This window comes from Solea solea, chromosome 12, assembly GCF_958295425.1.
Source record: "Solea solea chromosome 12, fSolSol10.1, whole genome shotgun sequence".
NCBI lineage: Eukaryota > Metazoa > Chordata > Actinopteri > Pleuronectiformes > Soleidae > Solea > Solea solea.
Genome location: NC_081145.1, coordinates 19,714,699 through 19,739,761, shown reverse-complemented (window position 1 = coordinate 19,739,761; position 25,063 = coordinate 19,714,699). Strand labels below are relative to the sequence as shown.

General features: G+C 40.2%; 1 protein-coding gene across 6 annotated transcripts in view; it reads right to left on the bottom strand.

The window, feature by feature from the left end:
* Positions 1-3,948: 3,948 nt before the first annotated feature.
* LOC131469765 (kinesin-like protein KIF21A) overlaps positions 3,949-25,063 on the bottom strand; it is a 43,341-nt gene continuing 22,226 nt past the window's right edge. The window contains exons 11-36 of one of the 6 annotated variants that reach the window (XM_058645071.1): positions 24,717-24,920; positions 24,005-24,076; positions 22,994-23,081; positions 22,798-22,912; positions 21,811-21,999; positions 21,505-21,704; positions 21,060-21,167; positions 20,896-20,964; positions 20,496-20,644; positions 20,144-20,288; positions 19,331-19,525; positions 18,984-19,085; positions 18,352-18,517; positions 17,745-17,765; positions 17,064-17,121; positions 16,687-16,741; positions 16,396-16,598; positions 15,653-15,778; positions 11,891-11,965; positions 10,806-10,942; positions 9,948-10,122; positions 9,474-9,638; positions 7,995-8,112; positions 7,595-7,765; positions 6,631-6,830; positions 3,949-5,874 (exon numbers count right to left, since the gene is read on the bottom strand). In XM_058645071.1, the coding sequence (XP_058501054.1) occupies positions 5,784-5,874; positions 6,631-6,830; positions 7,595-7,765; positions 7,995-8,112; positions 9,474-9,638; positions 9,948-10,122; positions 10,806-10,942; positions 11,891-11,965; positions 15,653-15,778; positions 16,396-16,598; positions 16,687-16,741; positions 17,064-17,121; positions 17,745-17,765; positions 18,352-18,517; positions 18,984-19,085; positions 19,331-19,525; positions 20,144-20,288; positions 20,496-20,644; positions 20,896-20,964; positions 21,060-21,167; positions 21,505-21,704; positions 21,811-21,999; positions 22,798-22,912; positions 22,994-23,081; positions 24,005-24,076; positions 24,717-24,920 (3,397 nt within the window). In that variant the 3' untranslated portion in view covers positions 3,949-5,783. The remainder of the gene's footprint in view (positions 5,875-6,630; positions 6,831-7,594; positions 7,766-7,994; positions 8,113-9,473; positions 9,639-9,947; positions 10,123-10,805; positions 10,943-11,890; positions 11,966-15,652; positions 15,779-16,395; positions 16,599-16,686; positions 16,742-17,063; positions 17,122-17,744; positions 17,766-18,351; positions 18,518-18,983; positions 19,086-19,330; positions 19,526-20,143; positions 20,289-20,495; positions 20,645-20,895; positions 20,965-21,059; positions 21,168-21,504; positions 21,705-21,810; positions 22,000-22,797; positions 22,913-22,993; positions 23,082-24,004; positions 24,077-24,716; positions 24,921-25,063) is intronic. The other 5 variants (XM_058645074.1, XM_058645072.1, XM_058645073.1 and 2 more) reach the window with 5 other exon arrangements.

The following is a 25,063-nucleotide window of genomic DNA, read 5'->3' as shown; positions in this document are numbered from 1 at the left end:
AATATTTACGGTGTGCAGATGGTGCATCCTACAGACAACCTCGGTGTCCTCAGCAGTAAAAGACACAGGCATTGTTGTTGTTTTTTCCTCTGAGCTGTTGTTGCAAAGTGCCACAATAAGCATTTTTCTGTGGAAAACAGCAAAGATACTGAGTAAACACTATTCTTTCCATTGTTGTGCATTCTTCTGCAAAACCTCTGTCCAGGTGGACGAGACAATGGCCAGTATAATCTCAGTTTTAACATCATAATGACACAGGTGTAGAGCGGTGCAGTGACTGGCATGCTCAACAGTTCAGGAGTTTGCATGTTCTCTGTGCGTGAATTCTCTCCCAAAGTCCAGAAACATGCCGATCAGGTTAACTGGACACTCCGTATGAGTGTGACAGTGAATTGTTGTTTGTCGCTGAATGTTGGCCTGTGATGGACGGACAACCTTTCACACTGTGTCAGCTGGAACTGGTCCCCTGTGATCCTCATGTGGAGGACAAAGCAGTAGAAAATGAATGAATGAATGAATGAATGAATGAATGAATGAATGACAAATCGAGAAAATAAAAAAAATAAAAAAGTAATCAATTTAAAGAAATTCTTCACCGATTTGCATTTAGCTTTGTATTACTATTATAGGGGTAGTATTTTTGAAAATTTGTGCTTTCCAACCTCAGTTTCCCCTGAGTCAAGAACTATCTTCCTTCTTTTTTTGTTATTTGCCCACCAAATGGGCCAAATGAAGATGTTTCTCAACTCAGGGAAAACTGTCGTTGGGAAGCACAATTCTGCAAAAATACTAACCCTACTCTAGTGATACAAAGCTAAATGCAAATCGGTGAAGTGTTCCTTTAAGCTCGTGTCAGACATGCACTGAAATTTGGACGTTCACCTAAAATCTTCTGGAGAGGCTGTATGTGAGTGTGCAAATGTCCACGAATGTCACTGAGGACATTTTCCAGAACTTTTTCCCCCGTCCGCTTCTTGGTGAAAATTGATTTTCCTTTTCTAAACATTAACAAAATCACGATGTGCTCATTGTAAACACTTGCCTGCTCTTGTGGACATTTTCTGCCACACACCCTGATGTCCAAACTCAATTGTCTCAACATATTTCTGCTGCTCATGTCTACAAATAGCTTTTGATGATGATCCCCTGACATTTCCCACAGAGCTAACATTGGTCGTTTTGAGTGAAATGATGGATCATAGGTGGATGCCATAAGAAATGTCAAAAGCCCATCAGCTGTAAGCTCACTTTACATGTATTCATCCAAAAAAAAAGACCTCTCTAAGGATAAACATCATAGTTGCAGCATGTGAACATGGCACAACCTCACAGACGGAAGCACGGCTGTAGTCAATCTGTTTCAGTTCTGTTGGGAGTGATGGGCCTGATTTATTTGCACTATGTTAGCTGATACTGCAGCAGAGGGGCTGATCCACAGAAAGGTAATTTGGATCATTTGTAATAATAAAAGGTTGCTGGTGATTTAGAGATGACTTTGTCAAACCCCTCGATGTGGTTTCTTAATAAATGAGCTTTATTACAGGAGAACTTTTTCATCACTGCTTGTACTTCCCTTAAATTAATTTCACATCATTGCTTTGAAATGAGTTCTTTGGCAATTCATGCTGGTTATGAAAAACCACAGAGGATTTGAATTTGATCAAAACAACTTTATAGCAAACATATCACTTTTTTGGCACTTATTCTTTATTATTGCATCTGAAGTTTGAGTCGGGCGAGTTTAAGTCCTATTAAAATGTATGCATAACATAAAGTTTGTGCTTGATTCGTCGACGTGAAAAGGGTTTTAGGGTTTAATCGCTCAGTGCAGCTGACTTGAGAGAATTGTATTGTTTTCATGCCCCAGAGTCACAAGTAGATTTCAAATGATCAGAATGTGAAGGCGCTCTGGCTGCTCCTAATCATCGTCTCTTCAGTCTTCCCTTCCGTTGATTAGCCAAATCGTCTTACTGTGATAGATGTGTCGAGCTCTTGTAAACTGCATTATCCTCCTCTGCCCTGCCTGACGGCTGAATACATTATAAACTAATGATGTGCAGGCAAAGACACACAACTTTAAATCTGAGCTACAGACCCCAGCACCGCAAATATACCAGTTATGTCCATAATAGATTAACCTCATGAGCCAAAACTGTCAAGTGTGCAGTTTTACTTGAAAAAAAAATTGAAACAGTGATTTTTCAGCAATGATTATACAATAAAGTTTGTTTGCGGTGCAAGTTACAACATTTTAGACCTACTTTCAGACATAAAACGGTAGTATTAACATTACTTCAGTGACTTACTACTGCTGATTAACGTGCTTTTCTGAACAATTAAAGCCTCATTAAGGCGTTCTCAGCAGTCTCGGTGAAATCACTCACTCTGATGTTGCTCCATACAGTTCTAAAGGGCGTTTCAAGCCTAGTTTATGCTGAGGTGGGTTAAAACAATCTTTCTCTAAGGGGCAGAGATCTGCACAGCAGTGAGCAGCAGCAGCAGCAGCAGCAGCAGCAGCAGCAGCAGCAGCAGCAGCAGCAGGGCAGAGTACAAATGTGCACATCTTTGCATCTTGGGGAACAGCTGGTTGTGCAATATTTTTCTTTTAATGAGGATTAATCGACTTGCATCAAAGGACGAGGCTGCTGACCAATGACGAGCTGTGTTTTCTGTGCAAAATCCATCCATCCATCCATCCTATATATAAAATATTAATAGTATCTATCTGGAGCAAATGAAGGCACTGGGTTTTGTTAAACTAAGTCATTTAAAGCAGCCTTTGGAGTTTAAAGTCTGTATACATGAAGGTCATGGTGGAAAAAGAAGGCGCTGGTGAGTGTTCTGAAGTTTTCTGGGTTACATTCAACTCACCGTAACTTCAGTGACATCCACACACACACACTCATCACTGTAACATCACATCAGGTGGCCGGTGATTGGCGCCGCTTGTCAGTCGGTCCTGCAGATTTCTGATGGCGAACCCTGATGGACTCCTGCGTTGTTCATTAAGCATCTGAACAAAAGTTTGAGTTTGTTTCCGACAACATCACACCTCTCTGCGTTAGACACTGTAGCACAAATAAAGTGTTTGTACAGCATTGATTCACTTTATGGTGACTTTAAATGGAATGAGATTGCATCATCACAGTCAGTTAAAATGTTATTTAAATTGATCTATGGGAAAATGATGAGGGATAACGATAAGCATCACTCAAAATATAGAGCACATAACTGCGTTAACATTAAGTTTAACAGAGAGTTTGAATAAAAACAGTGCGAGAATAGTTACTGTAAATAAGATGTACTTGTCTCCTGTGATCCTGTTTTTTTTCACTTGACGAAGAGGTGTGGAAGCAGTGGCTATTTTTCTGCCACAGCTGTTGAATGTAGAGCTAGATCTAACTAGAATTCAGTTTAGTTTAGCAGTTTCATGCACAAAGTCATAAGATAAAGGGATTTTATCTTATGACTTTGGGGATTATTCCATTTCATGCAATATTCTCATGTTCTCTCATTACGTTTGATCTAAACATAATCATCTAAAGTCCATCAGCTATAACATTTACTCTTTGAGCTGGATCTGGATCAAATCCCAGCAGGCACTAAGCGAGAGGCCGGCTGCGTAAACTCTGGACAGTCCCAGCTAATCACACGGTCAACATACAAACAACCACTCACACTTGCACCTACAGGCAATTTAAAGCCTCCAGTCAACCTAACCTCGATCAGTAATATGTGTTTGGACCATGGGGGGGAAGGTGTAGTGTTGAGGAAAACCCACAGAGAAATTGGGAAAACACGTAAACAGTAGACAGAAAGGTCCAGTCGGAACCACCAACCCATCACGGCGCCCCAGCCTAATAGAGCTTATCTATAAACGATCCAAAACAACTAGATATATAGGTTAACTCTGTTACCTGCAGAAAAATCATATCAAAAACTACACAGTTGTTTTTGACAGATGACATTTATTCTCACCAGGCATCTGACATTAGAATCGCTACAGCCTGCCACAGGAGTGGCTACCAAAATTCCACAGGAAAAGCCCACACTGTGGAACAGGGTAACGGCACAACAAACAAAATAACGCAAAAATAACAATAATAATAATAACTATAATAATAACCTTAGGCCATCGAAACATAAAAGATGCTGCTCATCAGTGCCCCTGCCAATCCTGGTCCTAGCGGCTCTCAGAAGAGGCCGTGTTCAGATCAGTGGTCCCACAAAACTCCCATTCAGTCAGGTTTCTTTAGTTTACATACATTAATTATGTATTTGAAAAGTTCCTATAGCCGCTGTTTCACAGAACATTCAAAAGTGACAGCACACAATCCTGACAGACAGATTGGTTATACGAGGGAGACTGTGAGTGTCTCCAGAAAGGCCCCACGAGGATCAGAACTGGGAGACAGATGTCAGTCAACATGGTCAGGCTCACAAATCAGACAGAATCTGACGGCCCTGCCACTCAAAAGACATTAAAATTGTATATACTGTACATACACACTGCTACGGTAGCAGGCGGACTTCACCTGGAGTCCACGACTAGCAGCCCTCTTAAAGGGTGGAAGGAGGTGAGCACATGACTTAGTGGCACAGGAAGTTAGACAATGACACAGTAGTGTAAGTTCAGTGAGTGTGAAGAAGCAAACATACATTTTTATATGACGTCAAACACGGACAAGCGTAGAACATTCTCAAAATCTGAACCCGCTCATGTGTTCAAACGACTAAGTGTCAAATACTGATCGTGTCTGTTTTCACAAGTGCTCGAGAGTTCAAGGAAATACATTGTTTTCTACCTGATAGTTAAGACGAGGAGATCAACACCACTCTTGAACAGTAGATATAAAAGCTACAGCCGGCAGCCAATTAGCTTAGCATTAATCAAAATCCATACATTTCAGACCAAAAACAGAGTAAACAGAGAGTGGGCGGGGAAAACAATCCTGTGCCTACACAATTTCTAACACAGGTTTTTATAGAAATGAGGCTGAAAAGACATTCAGTGTCAACAGGCTAGCTGTTACTCCATGCTAAGCTCAGGCTGTTCTCTTACATTTACCACACTGACACATGACAGATATGAGCTGAGTAATAATCTTCTCATCTCACAGTCGGCGAGAAAGCAAAATGTGGTGCAGTTTACTTTTAAGTGTGTGCAGGACAGTGACGTCTACAAGTGAGGAGGGGAAAATCGGGGAATGGTGATTCGTCTTTTTCCCATGAAGACACTTGATAGTTAAAGTGGAAAAGGGGGCGTGGAGACATTGGTCCTGCTTCAAGTGTCGAGAAACCATCCCAAGACACTGGAGAACTGGGTTGTGAAGACCAGCTACCAACCGGTTAGCTCTGCCACCTTTTTTCCTCCTCTACACTAAACGTCCTCCAGTTTACTTTTACCTAATCTAGCAACAACACATTAGTGTGTGTTTTATAAATGTAGAGTTTCCTGGCATAGCACTTAATACACAGGAAAGTTGTGTTAAACACCTACTTAAATGTTAACTGTCTGCAGTGGAAAAGAGAGAAAACATTTCCGACTGCAAAGACTCACTAACAGCACAGAGGACTAAACGTGATTATAGCGAATCCCTCTGAGAACACAGAGTAAGTTTGAGATGACATTAGTTTCCTCCTGTCATAAAAGTTTACAGGGCAATGAAGGCGGATGTTGAAGGAGTGAGCGTCGGGGATTCAGTGGTTTGGTTTGTGGGTCAAAGTGCAGGGAAGCAGCATCAGAAGATGCTGTCAGTGTCTTTCCAGAGGAGGCGCTGTGTTTAATTGCTGGCCACCTCATCCGCATTGTCAACCACTTCTGAGGTGCTGTCCAGTCCGCCACGCGCACGCCAGATCTTCACGGTGCGGTCACTGAGGAAGAAACACAGAAAATAATGGCATGTAAGGCACACATATTAGTTCATCAAGATCGTTCCTTGAACCTTCATTTGTTTATATGATATCTGGCTTCATATGATTAGGAATGCAATAACTATCATTTTTGATATTATTATTGTCAGTGGCCCCTGCTCATCATAGAAGACTTTCCAGAGACTGTTTGACAAAAGTGATTTGACTGCTCAGGGCAAAAGGAGTGACTAGTGTCACATTTCCACAAACAACAATCACTTCCAAACTGCAGAGAAAGGACGAAGAGTTCACCAGATTTCTCTGCCCTTTTTTGCCGCGTATCAAAAAACACTGACGGTAAGAGATTCCTGTAGTTTTGCTCGTATGACCTTTTTCAATTGCACCGTCCAAATACATATTGTGCACCGCGTGATACTGCAAGTCAGTGTGAATGCATCTTATGCATTCAAAAATAGCAAATGTGAGTCTATAAATACACACGGCGACAAGGTCCATATGGTTCAGCTGAACCATATGGACCTTGTCAGACTCAGACTCAGACTGAGTGAGAGAGAAATTCACTCTTTTGGCTCCAGAACAGCAGAGAACAGTTTTGCCTGGCTGACTCGCAACAAATACACTTACTACGAAGTAATACTAATATAATATCTAATCTGATGTACTTGTATGTATACATTTGTGAGGACTGACAGATGATTTAGGGAAAGTGGAGAGATTTTGGCGGGTTGTGTGTGTGTGTCTGTGTGTGTGTCTCACTCTGATGCAGTGAACAGGTGGCTGCTGTTGGTAGAGATGCTGTTGATTGGGCTCTCGTGACCCTTGAGCTCCCCCAGTGCCCCTAATGTGTCCGTGTGCCACAGCTTGAGCACTCCTCCTCTGCAGCCGCTGAGCAGGGCCGGAGAGCCGGGAACCACTCCGAGTGCACACACCCAGTCACGATGAGCGTTTGGGACTTGCTGATGGAGAGAACGTCACAGAAGGAATTGAGGAGTTGGTGCACACACCATCTCTCAACACTTTCTCATAAAGGAGTGAAAATCTCAAACGTCAAGGGACTGATTCTATAATGTGTGATTGTGTCATAAAAACCTATTTACTGCCAATTATTTGTGCGCTCTAATAAAAATACAGTATCTTGTTAAATGATACAATCTGTTATGATATAATAGCTTTCCATTTAGCACATCTGCCACTGAGATTTTAGACCGTGTCTATCCTTGAAAAAACAAAGACAGTAACATTTAACAACAATGTTTATCAGTAAAAAAACAAGAAACACACAGTGGTCTAAAATGCGGCTACACAGGGTTTTAGCTGAAGCGATCAGACGCCTAACTGGCAGGGTAACTATGTATTGGCAAAAAGGCAATACAATACATATTCTCATACACGGGTTACAAGACAATAACTTGATGTATTGGAATACTGTAAGCAAGGAGATGGAGATGCATTGTGTTTTCCCCTCCAAACATACTCTATTTTAAGAAGAAACATAAAAATAAGTCAAGAATATTTCCTTGCACCCCTAATGACTAAAAAAAAAGAGCTGAAAAGAGTCATATCTAACAATTCACAAACAATTAAATATAATTCAAAATTTACAATGAAATACATAAGTCAATGATTATGTTCTGTTTTATTCCACTAGAGGCCAAAATGTTTTCATTGCATCCTCTAACTCTCCTCAGTCTAATCTCATCTCTTATATGCACATCCTGACCTGCAGCAGGTCTTTGCGGTCCAGGTCCCACTTCTTGATGCCGTTGTCTCGAGAGCCGCTGAAGAAAAAGTCTCCCTGCACCACCAGTGACTCGATACCATCATAATGTGGAGGTTCAAAGTTGTGTGTTGGGCCGATGCTCCCCAACGAGCACTCGGTCACTTCAAACAGCTGCAACAGCAAGGATATAGATATATATATGAAAAACAAAACGTGAAAAATATTGTTGTGAAAACATAGAGCATTATATAGCATTCTATAATGGCTACAATCCCTCTTTGTATATACTGTATGTATAATATTTGAGTTTTATTGTGCTCCAGGGACTCTACATCTTGTCCCTATATTGAATAAAACATGTGGCTTTCTCTCCCAGGGCTCATAAACACTGTTAACTCACCTTAATGTAATGATCCTTGGACCCCGTGATCACCAGGTCTTGGTTGCTTCCGGACTGATCCACGGTCAGACACATTACGGGGCCAAGATGACCAGTAAGTTTACCAGTGGATGCAAATCTGATGTGGGGGGAAAAGGATTACGTCATAAAAAGAGTTACAGCGTTCATGACATAATATGATCACTGACATTACAGTAAATAAAAGAAATATTCCAACAATAAAAAACACTTTCATTCATTCATTTAGCTAGTGCTCGAGTGTTCAGTCTCAGCCTAAATGACTGTGTTTGTGCAGGTCACATCGATTCAATGTTGATTTCTCTATCGCCTGTTTTTATTCTCTTACAGGAATAAAGAGGAAATTCATCAAGACAAACAGCAGCTGAGACTAACAACAGCTGGCTGACCGTGATGAATGATAGGTATAGATAGTATATCTGTCAGACTAAATCTTCCAACTACATAGCAAAGAGACAAACGGAGAGGTGTGTGCATGTTTGTGTTTTAAGCATCTGAAGCAGTGTAGTGTATCAAAGTGAAGAAGAAGAAGAAATGAATACAAATGATAAGCAGGGTTCATATCAGTCCGGGTTTCACTCACATGTTCCTCCTTTTTCATGACCTTGCAAATATTGACTAATGAAAAATTATAAATTATATATCCGGAGTAGAAAGGTTATTGAATTTTGAAAGTGGCGTTAGACTCAAGTAAATAATATATTCACATTCCTTGATTTAACAAGGTGATGCGGTGACAGAGATGTATGACTCCCAACTCCAAGACCAGTCTCAAAGCTTAAATGTTTGGAATTTTCAATTCAAATTGAGCATGTTGTTATTTATCAACATTTGCAGTGGATTTCTCTCATGTAGTTTATAGGTGCAGTCTGTCATGGTTCCATAGAAGTAGATAAGTAGAAGAGTTGTTGATTAAAACAGCTATATGTATAAAACTGTCTTGCTCAGTGAGGGCAGGTCTACACCTTTAAACTGTAAAAATTAAATGCAGTAGAGCTGCAACTAATGATTATTTTCATAATCGATTTTCTTGACTAATAGGGTAATTGTTTGGTCCATAAAATGTTAGAAAATAGTGAAAAATGTTGCTAGGTGTTTCCCAAACCTCGAAAGATGATGTTCTCAAATGTCTTGTTTTGTCCACAAAGGAAAAATTAAAACATTTAAGAAGCTGAAAAATCAGATATAATTAAATATAATTATACCTGAATATAATTATAAAAACCCCTCTAAAACTGAATAATTGATTCTCTAAACAGTTGACGATTAATTGAATGATCATTACAGCCTTTAAATGCAGCCACTTTTGAGAAAGATTACAGTGTTCAGTCACTCTGTTAAAATAAACCTCATTTATGCTTCGCTCACACTTGTCAGACTTGTTTTCGCTTTGTCTTTTTTCTCATTCGGCATTTTAAAGAAATGATGAATACGAGAAAAGTATTTAAAAACCGAGTTTACCTCCTCAGATCCCAGACTCTGACCGAGTTGCCAGCAGCCGCGTAGAGAACTGACCCGTTGGGGTTGAGAGCAATCTCGTTGATCTGGTTCTCGCCGGGTGGGATGGTGACAGTTCGACTGGTGTTCGATGCAGAGATGTCCCCAACGTTTACCTGACCAGAAGACCTGAAGACACACGGGAATGCAACATGTATGAACATGCTTTAGGTAATCAGCCGTGAGGTTCACACAGTCAGCCACACATCTTTTTAAAAAGACTTTTACCTGTGAAAACCTTAAAATAAAAAAAATTAAAAAAGTGTTGCTGCTTTAACACAATTGCTTGTCACGGTCTGTCACTTGACATAGTTAATAATAATGGGGATTTCATTATATAATAATGTATATAAAATATAAAAAGAGAATCCTGTTTCTGTTAGTGGTGACGACAACATCAAACTGCAGCCTTATTATCTGTTAAAAAGTCACACTCACGTCAGTGTACGGATGCACTTGGCCGAGTCACGGATGTCCCAGACTTTGATGCAGGAGGTCGACACAGTGAAGACTAAACTGGAGCTGTAGCGGACCGACACCACATTGTTGGGGTGACCAGCAAGTGACATTATCTCCTGACCGGTCACCAGGTTCCACACCTTACACGTCCGGTCTGCAGGACAATACACATTTCGTTATCTCCAGCAGCAGCATTTATTATTCTTTTATTATATTTAAAAATAGACAGAATGTTACTCCTTTGACAGGAAGCAACAAGGAAGGACTGGAGTTTATCTTACAGAGTTTGAAACATACTCATCCTGAACTTCCCAAGTCTTTTTACAGGGACTATGGAACGTGTTACCTACACAAATCCCTTATAAAGGGGTCTGTTATGCATCTGTGATTTGCCGGTCTGATTACTGACTCTGCCAATTTAATATGGTTTAAAGGTTAGTGTCAGTGTCAGATGTTGTGTTATGAAGTTGATGAAGGATTGTTAATCAAGAATTGTAAATGTTCAATTGTAAATGTGTATTTTATGTGGACCCAGGGAAGATGATCTACCACCACTGTGGAAGCTAACAGGGACTACCCATATAATTACCTCAATTTATAATGCTTAAAAGCTCATTGACTTTTACGAGTACATTTTATTTCATCACCTCATTTGCATACTGTGCATGTGACAACTGAGCACCGTCGAGTTTTATTTGCGATGATATAACTGCATGTGAAAATGTAATAAAGGCGCAAGTCTGTAATGAGGATATATATACATGGAATACTGATGAGGAGAGAGAAAAAAAAGATTTGTAGAGAAGCAGAGAGGGAGCAAGGACTGTGGGTGTTGACCTTTGGATCCAGTGAAGAGAAGGTCATCAGTGCAGTCCACACAAAGAACAGCTTTGGTATGTCCCTCTGCCACATGGACACACTGCAATGTCGCTGAACGACTGCTCTTGGTGGATGGCACAGGGTTAATGACGCCCCTGAAAAAATGCACACGTTATCGCCTTGTAAGCATCTAAAATGAGCTCATGTAATAAGCACAAACACATTCAACAAAAGACATGCGCCACATGCTGCTCTTATGGACGATTAGTATGATGCTGTAAATCAAAAAAATAGACAGATGAGAAGTCCAAAGGAAAGCAAAGAGATCACTGCATCACAGTCACCACTTTGTGCTGAAGAGAGGAAAGAAAATGATTCCACAAGAACCCGATACCGTCACGTAATTCTCTTTTCCACGGTGACAGTGACAGACATTCAGTGCTGGATCATCAGGGGCCAAAGGGTCAATAACATTACACAAACACACTCAATCACTAATTTGCTGGTCATTCTGACAAAGTGGCAGCTGACGGTGAAATCAATACAATCACTTCTCTTTAACAGGTATCTATTGGTATCCGTGGAGTGGCAAGAGCAGGTGCTGTGCCACAGAACCAGACATCGATATTCAGGAGTTGTGGATGAAAGAGGTCCGTAGCGTGAAAAAGAAAAGCTCCACTGAAATGAAAAGTGACTGATGAACAAGGGATTATTGAAGATTCTGGCTCAATAGCAGTAATAGGCTTAACAAGATTACTCTGTCTGGGTTATTGTCACTATCTATTGATCCCAGACATCCCAGGATAGTCATCCTTTGTTTTTCTACCATATTAACTGGTTCAGTCTGGCTCTCGGACAACACCACCACTACAGCTGTGTGTAACTAAACTCCTGATTAGCAGATGGTCGCATGAACCCACTCTCTGCTGTACAACCGCGCTCAAAGTCGCATCATTTTTAATGTTGATGAGGTTTAGGTTATGTTGAGAAAGGGCTGCAATCCACAAGTTCATCTGTGTTTCATAATCACCTTTTCCCCAAAAAACACCAGAGGTGAAAGCCTTAGAGGTCCATATGACAAAATTAAACACAAGAAGATATACTTTGCTGGGTCGGAGCGAGGATGTGAAACAGCTCGTTGTAAGCGGCTGGAGGACGAGTGGAGACATCCATTATTCCTGGAGTAGAAAAGAAGATCTGATATATCTGAGAGATGATTACCTCTTCATCAAAATACTTACTATTTTCTATTCTTATCATAAGATTATTTATGCTCTACAACATTACATAGCTACAAAACTACAAAATACAATCATAATCATGCCGCTTTAGTGCTGGAATACATAAAAAAAAGGCCTTAGTCTTAGCTTTAACATGTTCTATCTTCTATGCAGCCACAGCTTTCAGGTTACACCTGAACAAAAGTTTTGCTACTGTCAGTCATCTGCAATCCAGTTTGCTATATTTAGGTCTGCCATTTTATTTAAGGGCCTGAGTGTGTGCCCCAAATACTGTAGTGCCCTCAAACATCTCCTATACGGGATGATAAACTAGTGTCCATGGCATATGTACAGTACACCTAGTGCTCAAAATCCCACAATATAATGCTGTAAATTGGAGTGTAAATTATTATTTATACACACTCAAACTGATAATGATGATGCCAAGTGTCCAAGGTTTAAATGAGCATACTTTACTACAATACAAAGTACATTTGTAGGTTAATTACACTGAGAAAGGTAGTGATTTTGGACACAATACAGCAAACCACAGGAATCCATTTGCAAGCAGAGACTTCACCTTATTTTGAAAATACTGCTCTTTTATGAACCAATAGGACAAACAATAAAGCAACAACAATTTAGAGGGAAGGGAAGTCTTCCATCAGAAGACAACCAACAAAATTAACTACAGAATAAATGGTATGTTCTCTAACATGACTCAACTGATGCTATTATATGATAATGGCACATAATGGCAACAACAAGGACCTTTCTGAATGGAGTTTACATGTTCTCCATGTGTATGAGTGGGTTTCCTAAAGTGTAAATCATAGACAAGACACAGACTACCTGTGTTCAGGCACGATTACTGGTCTTCAGGTAATTTGGCCCCTGGTGCCCCCTTGTGGCTGGACATGGAAGCAAATTCTGTTATCCATTCTTCACTGCCAGCTGTACTATTCTCGAAGCTGGAGAAGCCTGGGACTATTATGAGTGGTCTGAGTTTAGTCCTAAAGAACGGTTAGGATTCAAAATCAAATTAGCACAGAGATTAAATCATTCCTTTCTTCCTTTTTGGTCAGATTCAACCCATCACGCCTGGAGATAGAAGGGCTTAGTTTCGATTCAACGTTTATACACAGCAGGATGATTTGCCTCTTTTGACTCATTAAGAGACAGATTTCATTAAATGTACTCCTCTCTTTCACCAACATGTGACAGATGTAAAGTCTTGGAGGATTTTGATCTATGTGACTGGTACTCTAAGGCCTATAAACCTGGTCTAGCCATCTTTGGTTGCTCACTGGCTTCCACGTGCCTCCCTGCAGCCATGCAACAATCTCTGACACTGGGAATGACTGTGGCCCAAAGACTGATTCTGAGGGAATGGAAGTCACCTTCTCCCCCTTCTTTCAGAGGTGAGAAGCAGACATAACATTGCTCATACAGATGGAAAAAGTCAGACTTTTATTAACCAAATTAATAAAGAAATTCTCATCTACTTCCTTACTTGGACGGGGCCAGAGGGACTGAGAGATTAGCTCGTTCTGCCTGCTATGGACTGATGCAGAGGTCTTTCATTGTGTGTATGTCTGAGAGTGTCTGGGGCCATTTGTTCTATTGTATTCTCTACTATTATAAATTAAAATAAAATAAAAGTAATATATAACAAAATAATAATAATAATAATAATAATAATAATAATAATCTGTATTCAAATGTAAAATTACAATCCTAATTCAACATGTTTACATTAACAGAAAATATACTGTAACCCTGGTAATGAGGCATTGGCCAGCATTTGACAAAATGATTACTTTTAGAGTAGAAATCCCTGCTGTTCATATTATCTTTTCAGCAACAATCTGATCCTCTGTCAAGCCAATGTCAATTTAACTTAACTTTATTTTGTACTTCTCCTGTAGGACCTGCTGTATGGCACAGATAACGCTATCGTGTGGCTAAACATGTGGTTTCAGGGACGAGTGGTGGAGGAAAGGGAAGAGGAAATGGTGGGCTGCTCGTCAGGTTCCTGAGGGCGAAGCTGTGATGGAAGACAGTGGGGCTGCCAATTAAGCTGCAGCATAATTAAAGTGTGTGCTAAGCTGTTTACACACTGGCGGTGGAAGTGTGGGAGGACTGTGTGATGACAGATGGGAGATTCATATGCTGCACTCATGTCAAAGAAGAGCAACTGACAGGACAACATAGCTGCAAAGTGTTCACGTTGTTTATCAGTTTTACATTTTCAGACCAACTATGTTCCACCAAAGTTATAGACGCTCCAGTCTCAGACCTCCTCAAAAACATTTTATAATAGTAAATAGTAGTTATTATTTAAAGTAAACTTAAAGCTCCAGTGAATAACTTCTATTGCCCCCCGAGGCCATTTTCAGCCATAGTCATGCAACATGCAACCATATACATATACCTTATGTTTTACTTAACTAGCACTGTGTAGCTGTTAAGCTTCCACCTCTGACAATGGTTTCAATATAGCAGACCTTTGTCAAAGTCTTCATGAACAGAAATGAGCAGGTCCCATTACTGAATCCTTCATATTCTTTGTGTTTTCAGTAATACTCCAACCTCTTTTCAGCCAAATGACTTTACTACCGCAACGTTGCCGTTGCCTCTGCTTGCGTCGACATACAATGAATCACATCTTGTGTGCAGCTCGGCAATGTTGCCAGATGACACGACATCCAAGCGCCACGATAATGAAAAATGCAGAGACAAAAAGGCTTCACATCGTTTACATTCACGCCTCTACATGCCTGCCTTTGAATTTGTCAACCTGCAGCATTTGTTTTGTAACCTCCAAGTGTAACAAGACAAAAAATCTATAGAGAGCAGTTTGTGTTGTAAATAATACACGACGACGACATATAAAATAATAATAATGCATTTTGCATCTTAAATCTAACAGCCAAGCATGTGAAAAGCTAGAATAGTTATTACACACAAGAAAAAATATCCATTAAAATGTCATGTTTAGCCTCAGGGTGGTTGTGGAGTAAATACTGTGTAGCAGCATTAAGGATTCATTCTGTGGTGTGGTGTGGTGCCCTAGTGGCCAAACAGTGTAGCTGCAGCAGCCTAGTTCATGCCAACAAAATTAAAAAACAACTAAACTATTCAGACTTCATAAGGGACTAGTATTATTATTATTATTATTATTACACTGAAATTGAATTTATCAACTGTGTAATTCTTTCTATCATGCACTATGAACATAAGCTGCAATCATATGATCATTTCCAGCAGCTTTATAAGAAGAGTTCACCCAGCACAAGCTGCATCCCTCACAACAATTTACCCCCAAGACTAAGACATCAACAAACTCAGCACCGAGATTCATGAGCAAGTTGAACACTGAATTTGAGACAAAAGAAGCAGAAGTAATAAAATGATGTCTAACTTCCACCATTACAAAGAACCACAAACATTTGACCTTAAATTCAGTAGAAAACTTGGCAGATGAAAGGTTATCACACCAAGCATTGAGCATTTCTGATTCACTTGAGATCACATGCGTCTTCAAAGCAGGAAACCGAGAAAAGGAGTATTAGTAGAGTTGAGGTTATTTCTTTTCTCTTTCTTTTGACTTTTGCAGCCACAGTGTCGGCAGCAAGCTCTTACTGTTTAATCTCCTTGACCTTTGCCCTGTCGGCTGCTGCATGCGCCCTGTCATACGTCTTCCTGCGAGAGAGTGGGGAAGGCTCCGGAGTTCGCTTTTCCAACGCTGGTGATGTTCTGGAGCCAGAACTGACCATTCAATTTCATGACGTCATTCACAAACAACAAAAAAAGACAATGTACAGAAATAATAATAAACAACTGATGGATTTTTCAACAAACAAAAAAAAAATAATGCAACAATTAGACAGACGCATGCAGAACATACAGAAACACAGTTACCTGATGTTTAAAGTCCCCAAACAGTGATGGTTCTTCACCAAGCTCATGTCTAACTACTGAGGACACTGTAGCTTTTGTGCAACTCTCAAACATAATTCAGCCAAGGCTCTTTAACAAACAAGTCTATGTACACTCACGCTTGAAGCATGGCCTTTCATAAACCAGTGGTCAGGTTAGTAAGTTTGTATGCAATATGTAACTCAGCAGGTAGAAGGGATTGGAAAGAAAGTGTATGCACTGGATAATATCTGTGAAGGCATAAGCATGTTAATATAAGTTTATTTCTTTCATGCTTTTAACTCATAGGACTCATCAGGTGGAGGAAAGCATAGCTAAGAGACATATGAAGGCTAATGGACAATGTGAACCAAAATTAAATAAAGCAGAGGATGTAGCAGCAAAGATTCAGGCAACAAGGAAGTGCCGATAAAGGTGTTAGCAAAGAGTGCCAGGCCTGGACTTACATGCTGCCCATTTTAGAGGAAAAGCCAGGGGAGAGAGCTGTGTAGTCCCTGACTGATGAGCCTGATGTGTCCATGTCTCCTCCTCCATCTGGTGTTTCTGCTAACAGCAGCATTGGACTGGAGAAGTCCGCGGTTGGCGCCTCGGGGACAGAGTCAGAATTTGCATACAGCAACTCCATCTGAGTGGTGGTCCTCCTTCGAGCCTGCAGAGCACAGACACATGACAACCTGAGTGAAACAATTGTTGATGTAGAAAAAATAGGACATAAACACAAACTGTAGTTGTAATACCTTATTCCTGGTTTTGGTTTCTCCACATAGTTTCATGAGGTCTGACGCTAAAGTGCTGAAAGGGAAAGTACTAAATATCAGTATGTTTAGTTGGATATATAGTTGTGTTTGTCTTATATATTATTTGTTTCCCAATACCTTGTTATATATAAATATACACACAATATAAACATATAGAGACAAGAAATAAACACATATCTAAATAATATATCATTAAGAACATATTTTAACAAAACGTAATGCAACATAAAGTAACAACGCAATGTCACTGTGTAATATACAGCACATTTGTGTGATATAACAACAACATGTAGCATAAAGTGAAGTATTATTATGGTGAGATCATTCTCATCATATCTTTATTCAAATGTACTTACGTCCCCTCTGCTGAAGGGCTCTGAGCAGACTCATCACTGCTGCTATCATCCCCATTTTCTGTCAAATGACATCAATGAATACTGTTAGGATTACAAAAACCTTCTTGGCTAATGAGTACAAGATGATGCCCAAGCACTTTGTCAAATTCACTTTACCTAAGACTAAATCATTTATAACGTTTCACCTCAGGACAAAATACTCTTCAATAATCTGGAATTTACTGCCGAAAACTGGATGTAGAAAAGATGAACGAGGGAAGCAGATGAGGGCAATATCAGTGCAATGCCATGCCGTTTTTAAATCTTCCTCACTGAGCTCAATATGATTGGATGGATTGAAAAAGGTGAGACAGCAGTCAGGCTCTGGATGGGTCAGCTGACCTACAGGGTCTGAAAGAGCTAAAAATATCCATGGTGTACGGTTCCTGTGGAAGGGTCTCAGGTTATCAGGGTGCTAAAGCATAGAGGCTGTAGCACATGGCGAGCTTGGAGAAAGAGGAGGAGGAGGAGGAAGAGTGTGTGTCCAGATGAAGGGAAGTGAAGGGTCATCAGACAGATGGAGAGAAGTCGGGTCGCATTGCAACTCATGCACCTGTTAATGTTATGTTTTGTTAGTTTTCAAAGCAGAGGGAAGGAACCATGCATCATTACACTGTAAGAGTCTAATATAATATCACTTACCAGCTGGGATGTTACCTAGCTCTGTGAAAACATCAGAAAACAAAAAAAGAAAGAAAAAGGGAAAAAAAAAAAAATGGGGGAACAGAAAAAGGCAATGCAAAAAATCAAGAACACATTCCCCCAGACTTCTAAAACAAATGAATAAAATAATAATGAAGTGCATCTACTGTAAACGGTGCATCCTGCAGAACAAAAGCTGGCAAAAATACTTCAAAATTAAAAATTTTGGTTAATTACAGACTTTTTGCCTCACGATAACAGTGGAATTAATTCTGAATGATATTAGGTCAGCTTCTATTCAGCTGAAGGCAACAGGCAAGAGATTCTCAATACGCCCAATCATGCAACTGACCATTAACCCAGCTCACTTTCTGAAAGGCAAAATGCTTTGTAGCTGACTTAAAAAAAAAAAGAAAAAAAGAAGAAAGACTCAGAACTGAGAAACCTTATTAACAGCACAGTCATCCCAGAGTAAAATCTGATCAATCCTACTTTCACTTGATGTGATACTAGCAACGCTCCCAGGAAGTGGACTGAGTTAAGACAGGGTCTCTGTATGTTTTAGTCTCGTCTTCTCCCACAAACCAAACTGGTGTTGTTTTCTAACCTTGCAGAGCATTCCCCAGCAGGGCATCCAGCTCCGGGTTGAACTCTGCTTTCTCCTTCAGCATATGGAAGAGCAGCTGATTCTGTGTGGCACTGGTGATCTCGGTCTGCTTCAGCCTGCCCTCCATCACCTTCACCTGGGACTCTTTCTGTGCTGCCTGCAGACCCTGAAGAGGTCAGAACACACATAGTTAACCGTGTCCCTTTAAAATTCACACCAACATGTTGCCAGTACGTCACAGGACAGGAAAGAAAAAAAAAACACCATGTTTTGATATCTGTTGGAGACTGGTGTGCTTTCCTGAACTTTAACTGACAAAAATCCATATTTATGCTTCACATTTAAACATTTGTATCAACAATATCTCTACTCTAGTTTTTCCAGCTGCAAAGAAGACTCAGCTGCACAAACTACAGTATATTCACAGATACACTACATTTGGCGCCTGGCTTATCTATGCACAACAGTGTTTATACAGTGCTGTTATTGTTGCTCCATCACACAGGCTCAGTGTTGGGCCCTCATTATCTATGTTGCCTATCAATGTAGCCATTATGCTACAGTACAGTGAACAGGCCCTGTATACACTGATACACTCTCTGATAACCTGGTCATTATTAGCACTTATTTACCTTATTTATGGCCATTGTCATGAAGTGATCGAGAAGGAAACGAGACTCTCCCAGAGTACATGAACCTATCACAGCAGAGATGTCCAATGTGTCACCCTCCTCCTGGAAACATAGAGTAAATTTATGTTTTAATTCGCTCAACTAATGAAGGCATGAAAGCATTTTTATGGGGAGCTAAGGTCTCTTACACTTGCTGAGAATATGTATGTCATTACACAGTAAACTTCATATGAGTCATTAAGTGTAAATTAGAAGCTTGAGATAAAACTTTCTTTATTAATTTAACTAAATTGTACAGCTAAATTAACATTTTTAATACCGAACTATCGTCATCATCGCTTTCTCACCTTGGTTTCCTCCATCTGCATAATGTTGGCCTGACAATCTGCGATGCTGTCATTGATGTAGTCGATGTTGGCCGTCAACGCGTCCACTTCTTCGTTGAGGGGAGGCACCGCCTTCTCTAACTCTGCCCCCTCCCTGGTCAAACGGTCCTTCTTTCTGAGGACCTTCTCCTTCCGCTTGGTCAGTTCCTCTCGTTGCTGCACTCACAGACAGATAGGACAGGACGTTTTTACACTTAGATTTGTGTTTGCAACTAACTGATAATGAATCACACAACAATAACAATTACCCAATTTCTAAATCTGATTATGATGAGTTATCAGAAATGAGATAACATTTCTGGGCCATTTATCATCTGGGCCTGGTCACCTAGTATAATTGAGTGTGTCCAATAAAATGAGCTGTGTCCTGCAGGTTTCCAGGTGGCAGTTTCTATCCACAACAATATTCAGAGAAATTATCAACAAACTGTGCATCAATCCAGAATTGTTTAAGGACAGGATTCATCTGGATTAAGTGGAGGAAACAAAATACCTACATCAGTTGGAAGAATTTGTATTCATTGAGAAGATACTCTGGAACGTGTTGGTAAATGCCATTACAGTTACATTTCATTTCCATTTGATACAGTGAAAGAGAGACAGGAAATGGGCAGAGAGATTGACTATGACTATGTGGTCCAACCACTCATCACTTATCTTTGCAACATTCCATATTAGAACCTCAGTACAACCAAATACAATGCATCTTCTATAATGTGTTCTTCTTCAGTTCTGGGCGTGTGCTTCCAACTGTGCACTGCAGCAGGACTTTACCTTGAGAAGGCGGTTCATGTCGGCCTCCATATTTGAGATGGTCATCCTCTGCATGATGATGTCACAGATTCGTCTCTCAAGGCACTGCCATTTATTACGAGCAACTCTGGTGGAGTAAATCCCCACTGTACGCCTGTAGTAAGAACTGTACACACACACACACAAACAATAAGTCAATAATGTTATTGATTCATTTGTTGAATGATCTCAAAACACCAATTTAGAGACAACATTGATGAAAATGTTCCAGAACTGCTCAACAAAGGAGATATCAGATATTTAGTGTGTTATTCAGGAACACTTTTGATATCGACTCTTCTTAAATGAATGTGTAAAATCCACACAGACTCACCGGGTACCATTCGGAGCTGCATTGCCAGAGGAGTACATGCGGCCAGACGGGGGTCTGTGGGCCGAGTCCTGTGCTGCTGGTTCTGGGAGACTGACTTTCCTGATGACTTTACCAGAGGTGGGCCTGGCCTGCCTCCTCAGAGCTGTCACCTGAGACACAGACAGAGACACACACAATTGAATGCTATCGGCAAGGCAAGTCAAGTTTATTTGTATAGCACTATTCATACACAGGGCACACAAGTGCTTTACAAAGGCATAGACATACATTAAGAAAATCCCAGAATAGGGGTAATACATTACATTAATTACATTAAAATTAAAATAGACGCTAAAATTATGAGATAAAAGTCTGCATTTTTACTGTTTGATGTCAGGAATAAGTGCATATAGCTGCTCACCTCCTCAGTCTTTCTCCTCAGAATGAGCTCCTGCTGTCTCTTCTGAGCCTCCAGTAACTTCAGTTGATGCTGACAAAGCACATAATCGATAAGCATCAATAAAAGACGTGAACTGGTTGCAGCCTAAAGGTCATGAGGCAGTAGGGGACCTTCCTGCCACTAACCTCTTGCTTGCGTTGGTCTTTCTTCAAGGTAGCAATTTCACGGTTTCTGCGAGATTCGTTCATCCTGTTCTTTTCCTGTTGCTCCTTCATCTGCTTCATGAGACGGACCTGGTCCAATCAAATCAAAGATGAAGAATATATTACACACACAAAGATATTCTGTTTTCATTATGTCTTCTTAATAATTAGAATGCTGCTTGTACGTGCCATCTGTGACTAATCTGGCTGACTGAGGAATTTTATAAACTGAGTTTGCGTCGTTTATGTTTTAAAACATAGCTGAGTTCTGATGTCAACCTGACTTAACTTCTAAGTATCATGTCAGCTGTTTTTGGTCAGCTCCACAGCACAAAAATCGCAACCACCTCAGGTTTCCAAATTCTTGCTTCTAGAATAATGATAATCACATTTGGAGTGGGCATACAGTACAGAGCACCGATCATACCTTTGTCTTCTTCATTTCTGCCACATCCATCTGAAGCTTCTTCAGCTGCTTCTCGTACTGTGATTGGTTCTTCAGCAGACGGGCATGTTCCTTCTGAGCAGACTGGAGCTTATGAAGCTCCTTGTTCATGACACTCAGCTTCTTCTCATATTCAACCTTGATTTTGCGAGTCTTGTCTTCTGTGCCAGTTTCTACTGAATCTGAAAGTACGGAACACAATCAATCATGGACAACTGATATTTACCAAATAATCTGTTATTATATTTTGCTTTTTTTTTTTAATACACTCTGGCATCCTGGTCTTACTCATGTTCTGGAGGACTCGGTCCCTCTCCAGCTGGGTGTCCCTGATCTTGCACTGCAGCATCATCAGCTTCTGTTCATACTGCTGTTTGAGTGTGTGGAGACGCCGCTGGCTGTTTTCCAGCTCATCAATCAGCTTCTGCTTGATGGCAATCTCACAGGTGATGTTGGCCAGATCTGCTTGGAAGTTCTCTGTAGGTCAAAGACAATATGATTTGACCTCAAAACCTGTCCCTTTGTTGATCTATCAGTCAAAAACTACAGAACTAATTTCCATTACAATAATCAAAATGTTTTTCTTCCTTTAACAATACATTTTACTGAATGTGTCAGTGGAGGTTTAAGCTCTCTAAGCACCTTTTATACATCTTTGGGGAATGATTTTTAACATTCCATTTGCTAATGCTTTTGAATGATGTTTTTCCTTTGAGAATAAACTCCATACAATTGACTAATTGAGTGACTTTCACTGTGTCTGATCGATCACTAAGACACTTAAGCACACTGACTGCACCTTCTATTACTGGTATTATGGATGTTCCTATTCCTCATGAACAATGGTGCATCTGTTTCAGGCCATGTTTAGAAACCTGGTGATGTTTCATTATGAAGTCCCACATTCTTATTTGTTCAGTTCCTTAGCATGAGGAGCCACGTTGCATTAGACACCACATAGATCGACGAGCCAGAGTGGTTTTCACAGATTATTTCATAACATTTCCATGTAATTTACAGGGGAATCAGAGGTATAATCATTTTTTCTGTAGTCTATTTACTAATATTTTTGAGTGGTGTTCATGTTTACTGAATACAGGACATAAATAAAATGCTGGCAGGTGTATCATTAATGCATCTTAAATGTCCAAAACCTTTCCCTTGATTGCAGAAATAGTACTGGTTTGCATTAGCACAGCTCCCCCATGTGGACAAACTGCAGCACTCTCTTCTAACAAAAACAGAAATCAGGAAGTAGGACATTGGTCTAAATACCTTTTTCGTCTGACTCCGAGTCAGAATCATCAGAGCTCTCTTCCACATCCATCTCCTCCTCTTCCTCCTCTTCCTCCTCCTCTCCTTCCTCATGATCGCTGGCCTCCTGGATTTCCTATGTTCAAATAAACTGAATGTATTTTGATGTATTTTTTTAAAATCGATACAAAGATGAAGTATGAGACATCAGCTGTACCATCTCTGCGTCAGCACTGACTCGCTCCGTCATCTCCTTCTCAATGCCCTTTTCTTGCTCGTTGTCGGGAATTTCTTCCTTGTTGACACTGAAAGATTTTGACATAATGAAGAGTCAAACACATCATGTACCTGCCATGAAGGTTTTTTTTTTTTTTTTTTATAAAGTGCATCTTCAAAAGGTAACTATTACACATAATGCAAGTACAATGTGCAATCTTTTTAGTATCAGCCATTTTTAAGTTTGTACCGTGCAATGTTTGTTCTGTCTTTTTTGGCAAATAAGATTTTTAAAATTGCACTGGTATATGTAAACAAAAAAAAGAGACTAAAAAGACTTGAGTGTAATTTTCTAACAAAGGGAGTCTGAACAAAGCCAAAAGAAAATGGAAGGAGGGAAAATGCAGCAAACAAAGAACATTTGTGAACCAAATCCTTGAAGCAGATCTGTTGGATAAATATTTTTATCCAAACTCAGGGGGGGCTTGGGAAGCCATGGTGATGTTTCAAACAAAAACAAATAATGATAACAAAAACATTAACACCCAAAAAAGAAATGAGGGATTTGTCATCCAATTGAATCATGTTCCGATACATTTAATCATAAAGTCATCTGTCAGAAATGACTGAGACACACTTTTTGCCCGTGTGCTCAACCGTAAGGCACTTACATTTGTTTTGATTATTAACTATATTGTTTTGGGAAATTTCTCAGAATATTCACCAGTTGAAAAGATTCAAGATGTTTTCACTGCATATAACAAAAGTCAGCAAAAGACACAAAGAAGCGGGGATGATGGATCAATTGATGAGCAAAGGGGTTCACAGAGAAGATCTAAAGAGAGAAGAATAAGGTTTATTTTGCGCGAGTGAAGTGCTGCTACAGAGGCATGTGTCACTCCAGGTGGAGAAAAAGTACCTGCCAACAATATATGACAAGTAAAATAAAATGCTGAGTTAGGGGAAGCAAAGGAATGGAAGAGGGAAACGGAGGGTGGAAGCTCTGACAAACCTGGCATCCTCAACCTCTTCCACCACCTCCTCCCTTTCCTCCATCTCTCTCTCTTCCAAGAGCTGCTGGAGTCTTCAGGGAGAGGTGAAGGATCAAACGAGAGAAGGAAGCAAGAGATGAACGAAGGAAGGAAGGAAGGAAGAATGGAGGGAAGAGTGGTCAGAGAAAGCTCTGTACTGATAACCCCCAAACTTCATCCCCCGCAGCACTTAACATTACTTTCAACCTGAAGCCTCTGCTCAGTCTCTACTGTGATCATGGGCAACTTCTCCAACAGACATTAATCTTAACATTAGATTATGGATTATGGGCCTTAATCACAGCAGAAGGTCTGCATGGTTAACAAGGGCTGAATACCAGTTAACTTCCTCAGGTTCAAGGTGCAATAAGGACTGTCATCCTGTTCTGATTTACAGGATCTGAATACACCAAAAACAGGCCAAAATGTCTGCTGCAGAAAAAAAGGCCTATGAGCACATTTTGATCAATTTATAGGTTAATGGAGTAAAAACATGGTTGGAAATTTAACTTTGTTCAGATGTGCAAATGAACTACTAGTTGAAGAAATAGTAGGACTTGAACGACAATACTAGTTTGAAGTTTGAAACTTACTCAGATGTAAAGATGTAAAGCAAAATACGCAACAAGACATAACAGCAACCCTAGAACACATGTTTTGTTAGCGACAATTCACCTCCACTAATGTCATTACCTCTTCTTTTTCTTTTTCTCTCGTTTCTTCAGTTTCTCCAAGTCTTTCTTGGCCAGTTCAATGATGTCAGACGTCTCCTTCTCAGGAGCCAGCAGTGAGGAGGAAAAGGAGCCAGACCCTCCATAGAGTGACTGACGGTTGGAGGCACGAGACAGATTCTTCCTCAGATTTTCATTCACAGCTTCACTCTCCAGGAGTTTGGCTCTAGGGACACACACAAGACAACATTCACATCAGATCCAGGTTTAAGAATGTTTGTACAAGCACGTTCCCAAAAAAATGGTATTATATTATGTCCAGATCTTCCTTCACTTCCTTCTCACCAACACTCAAACCACAAGAGAACC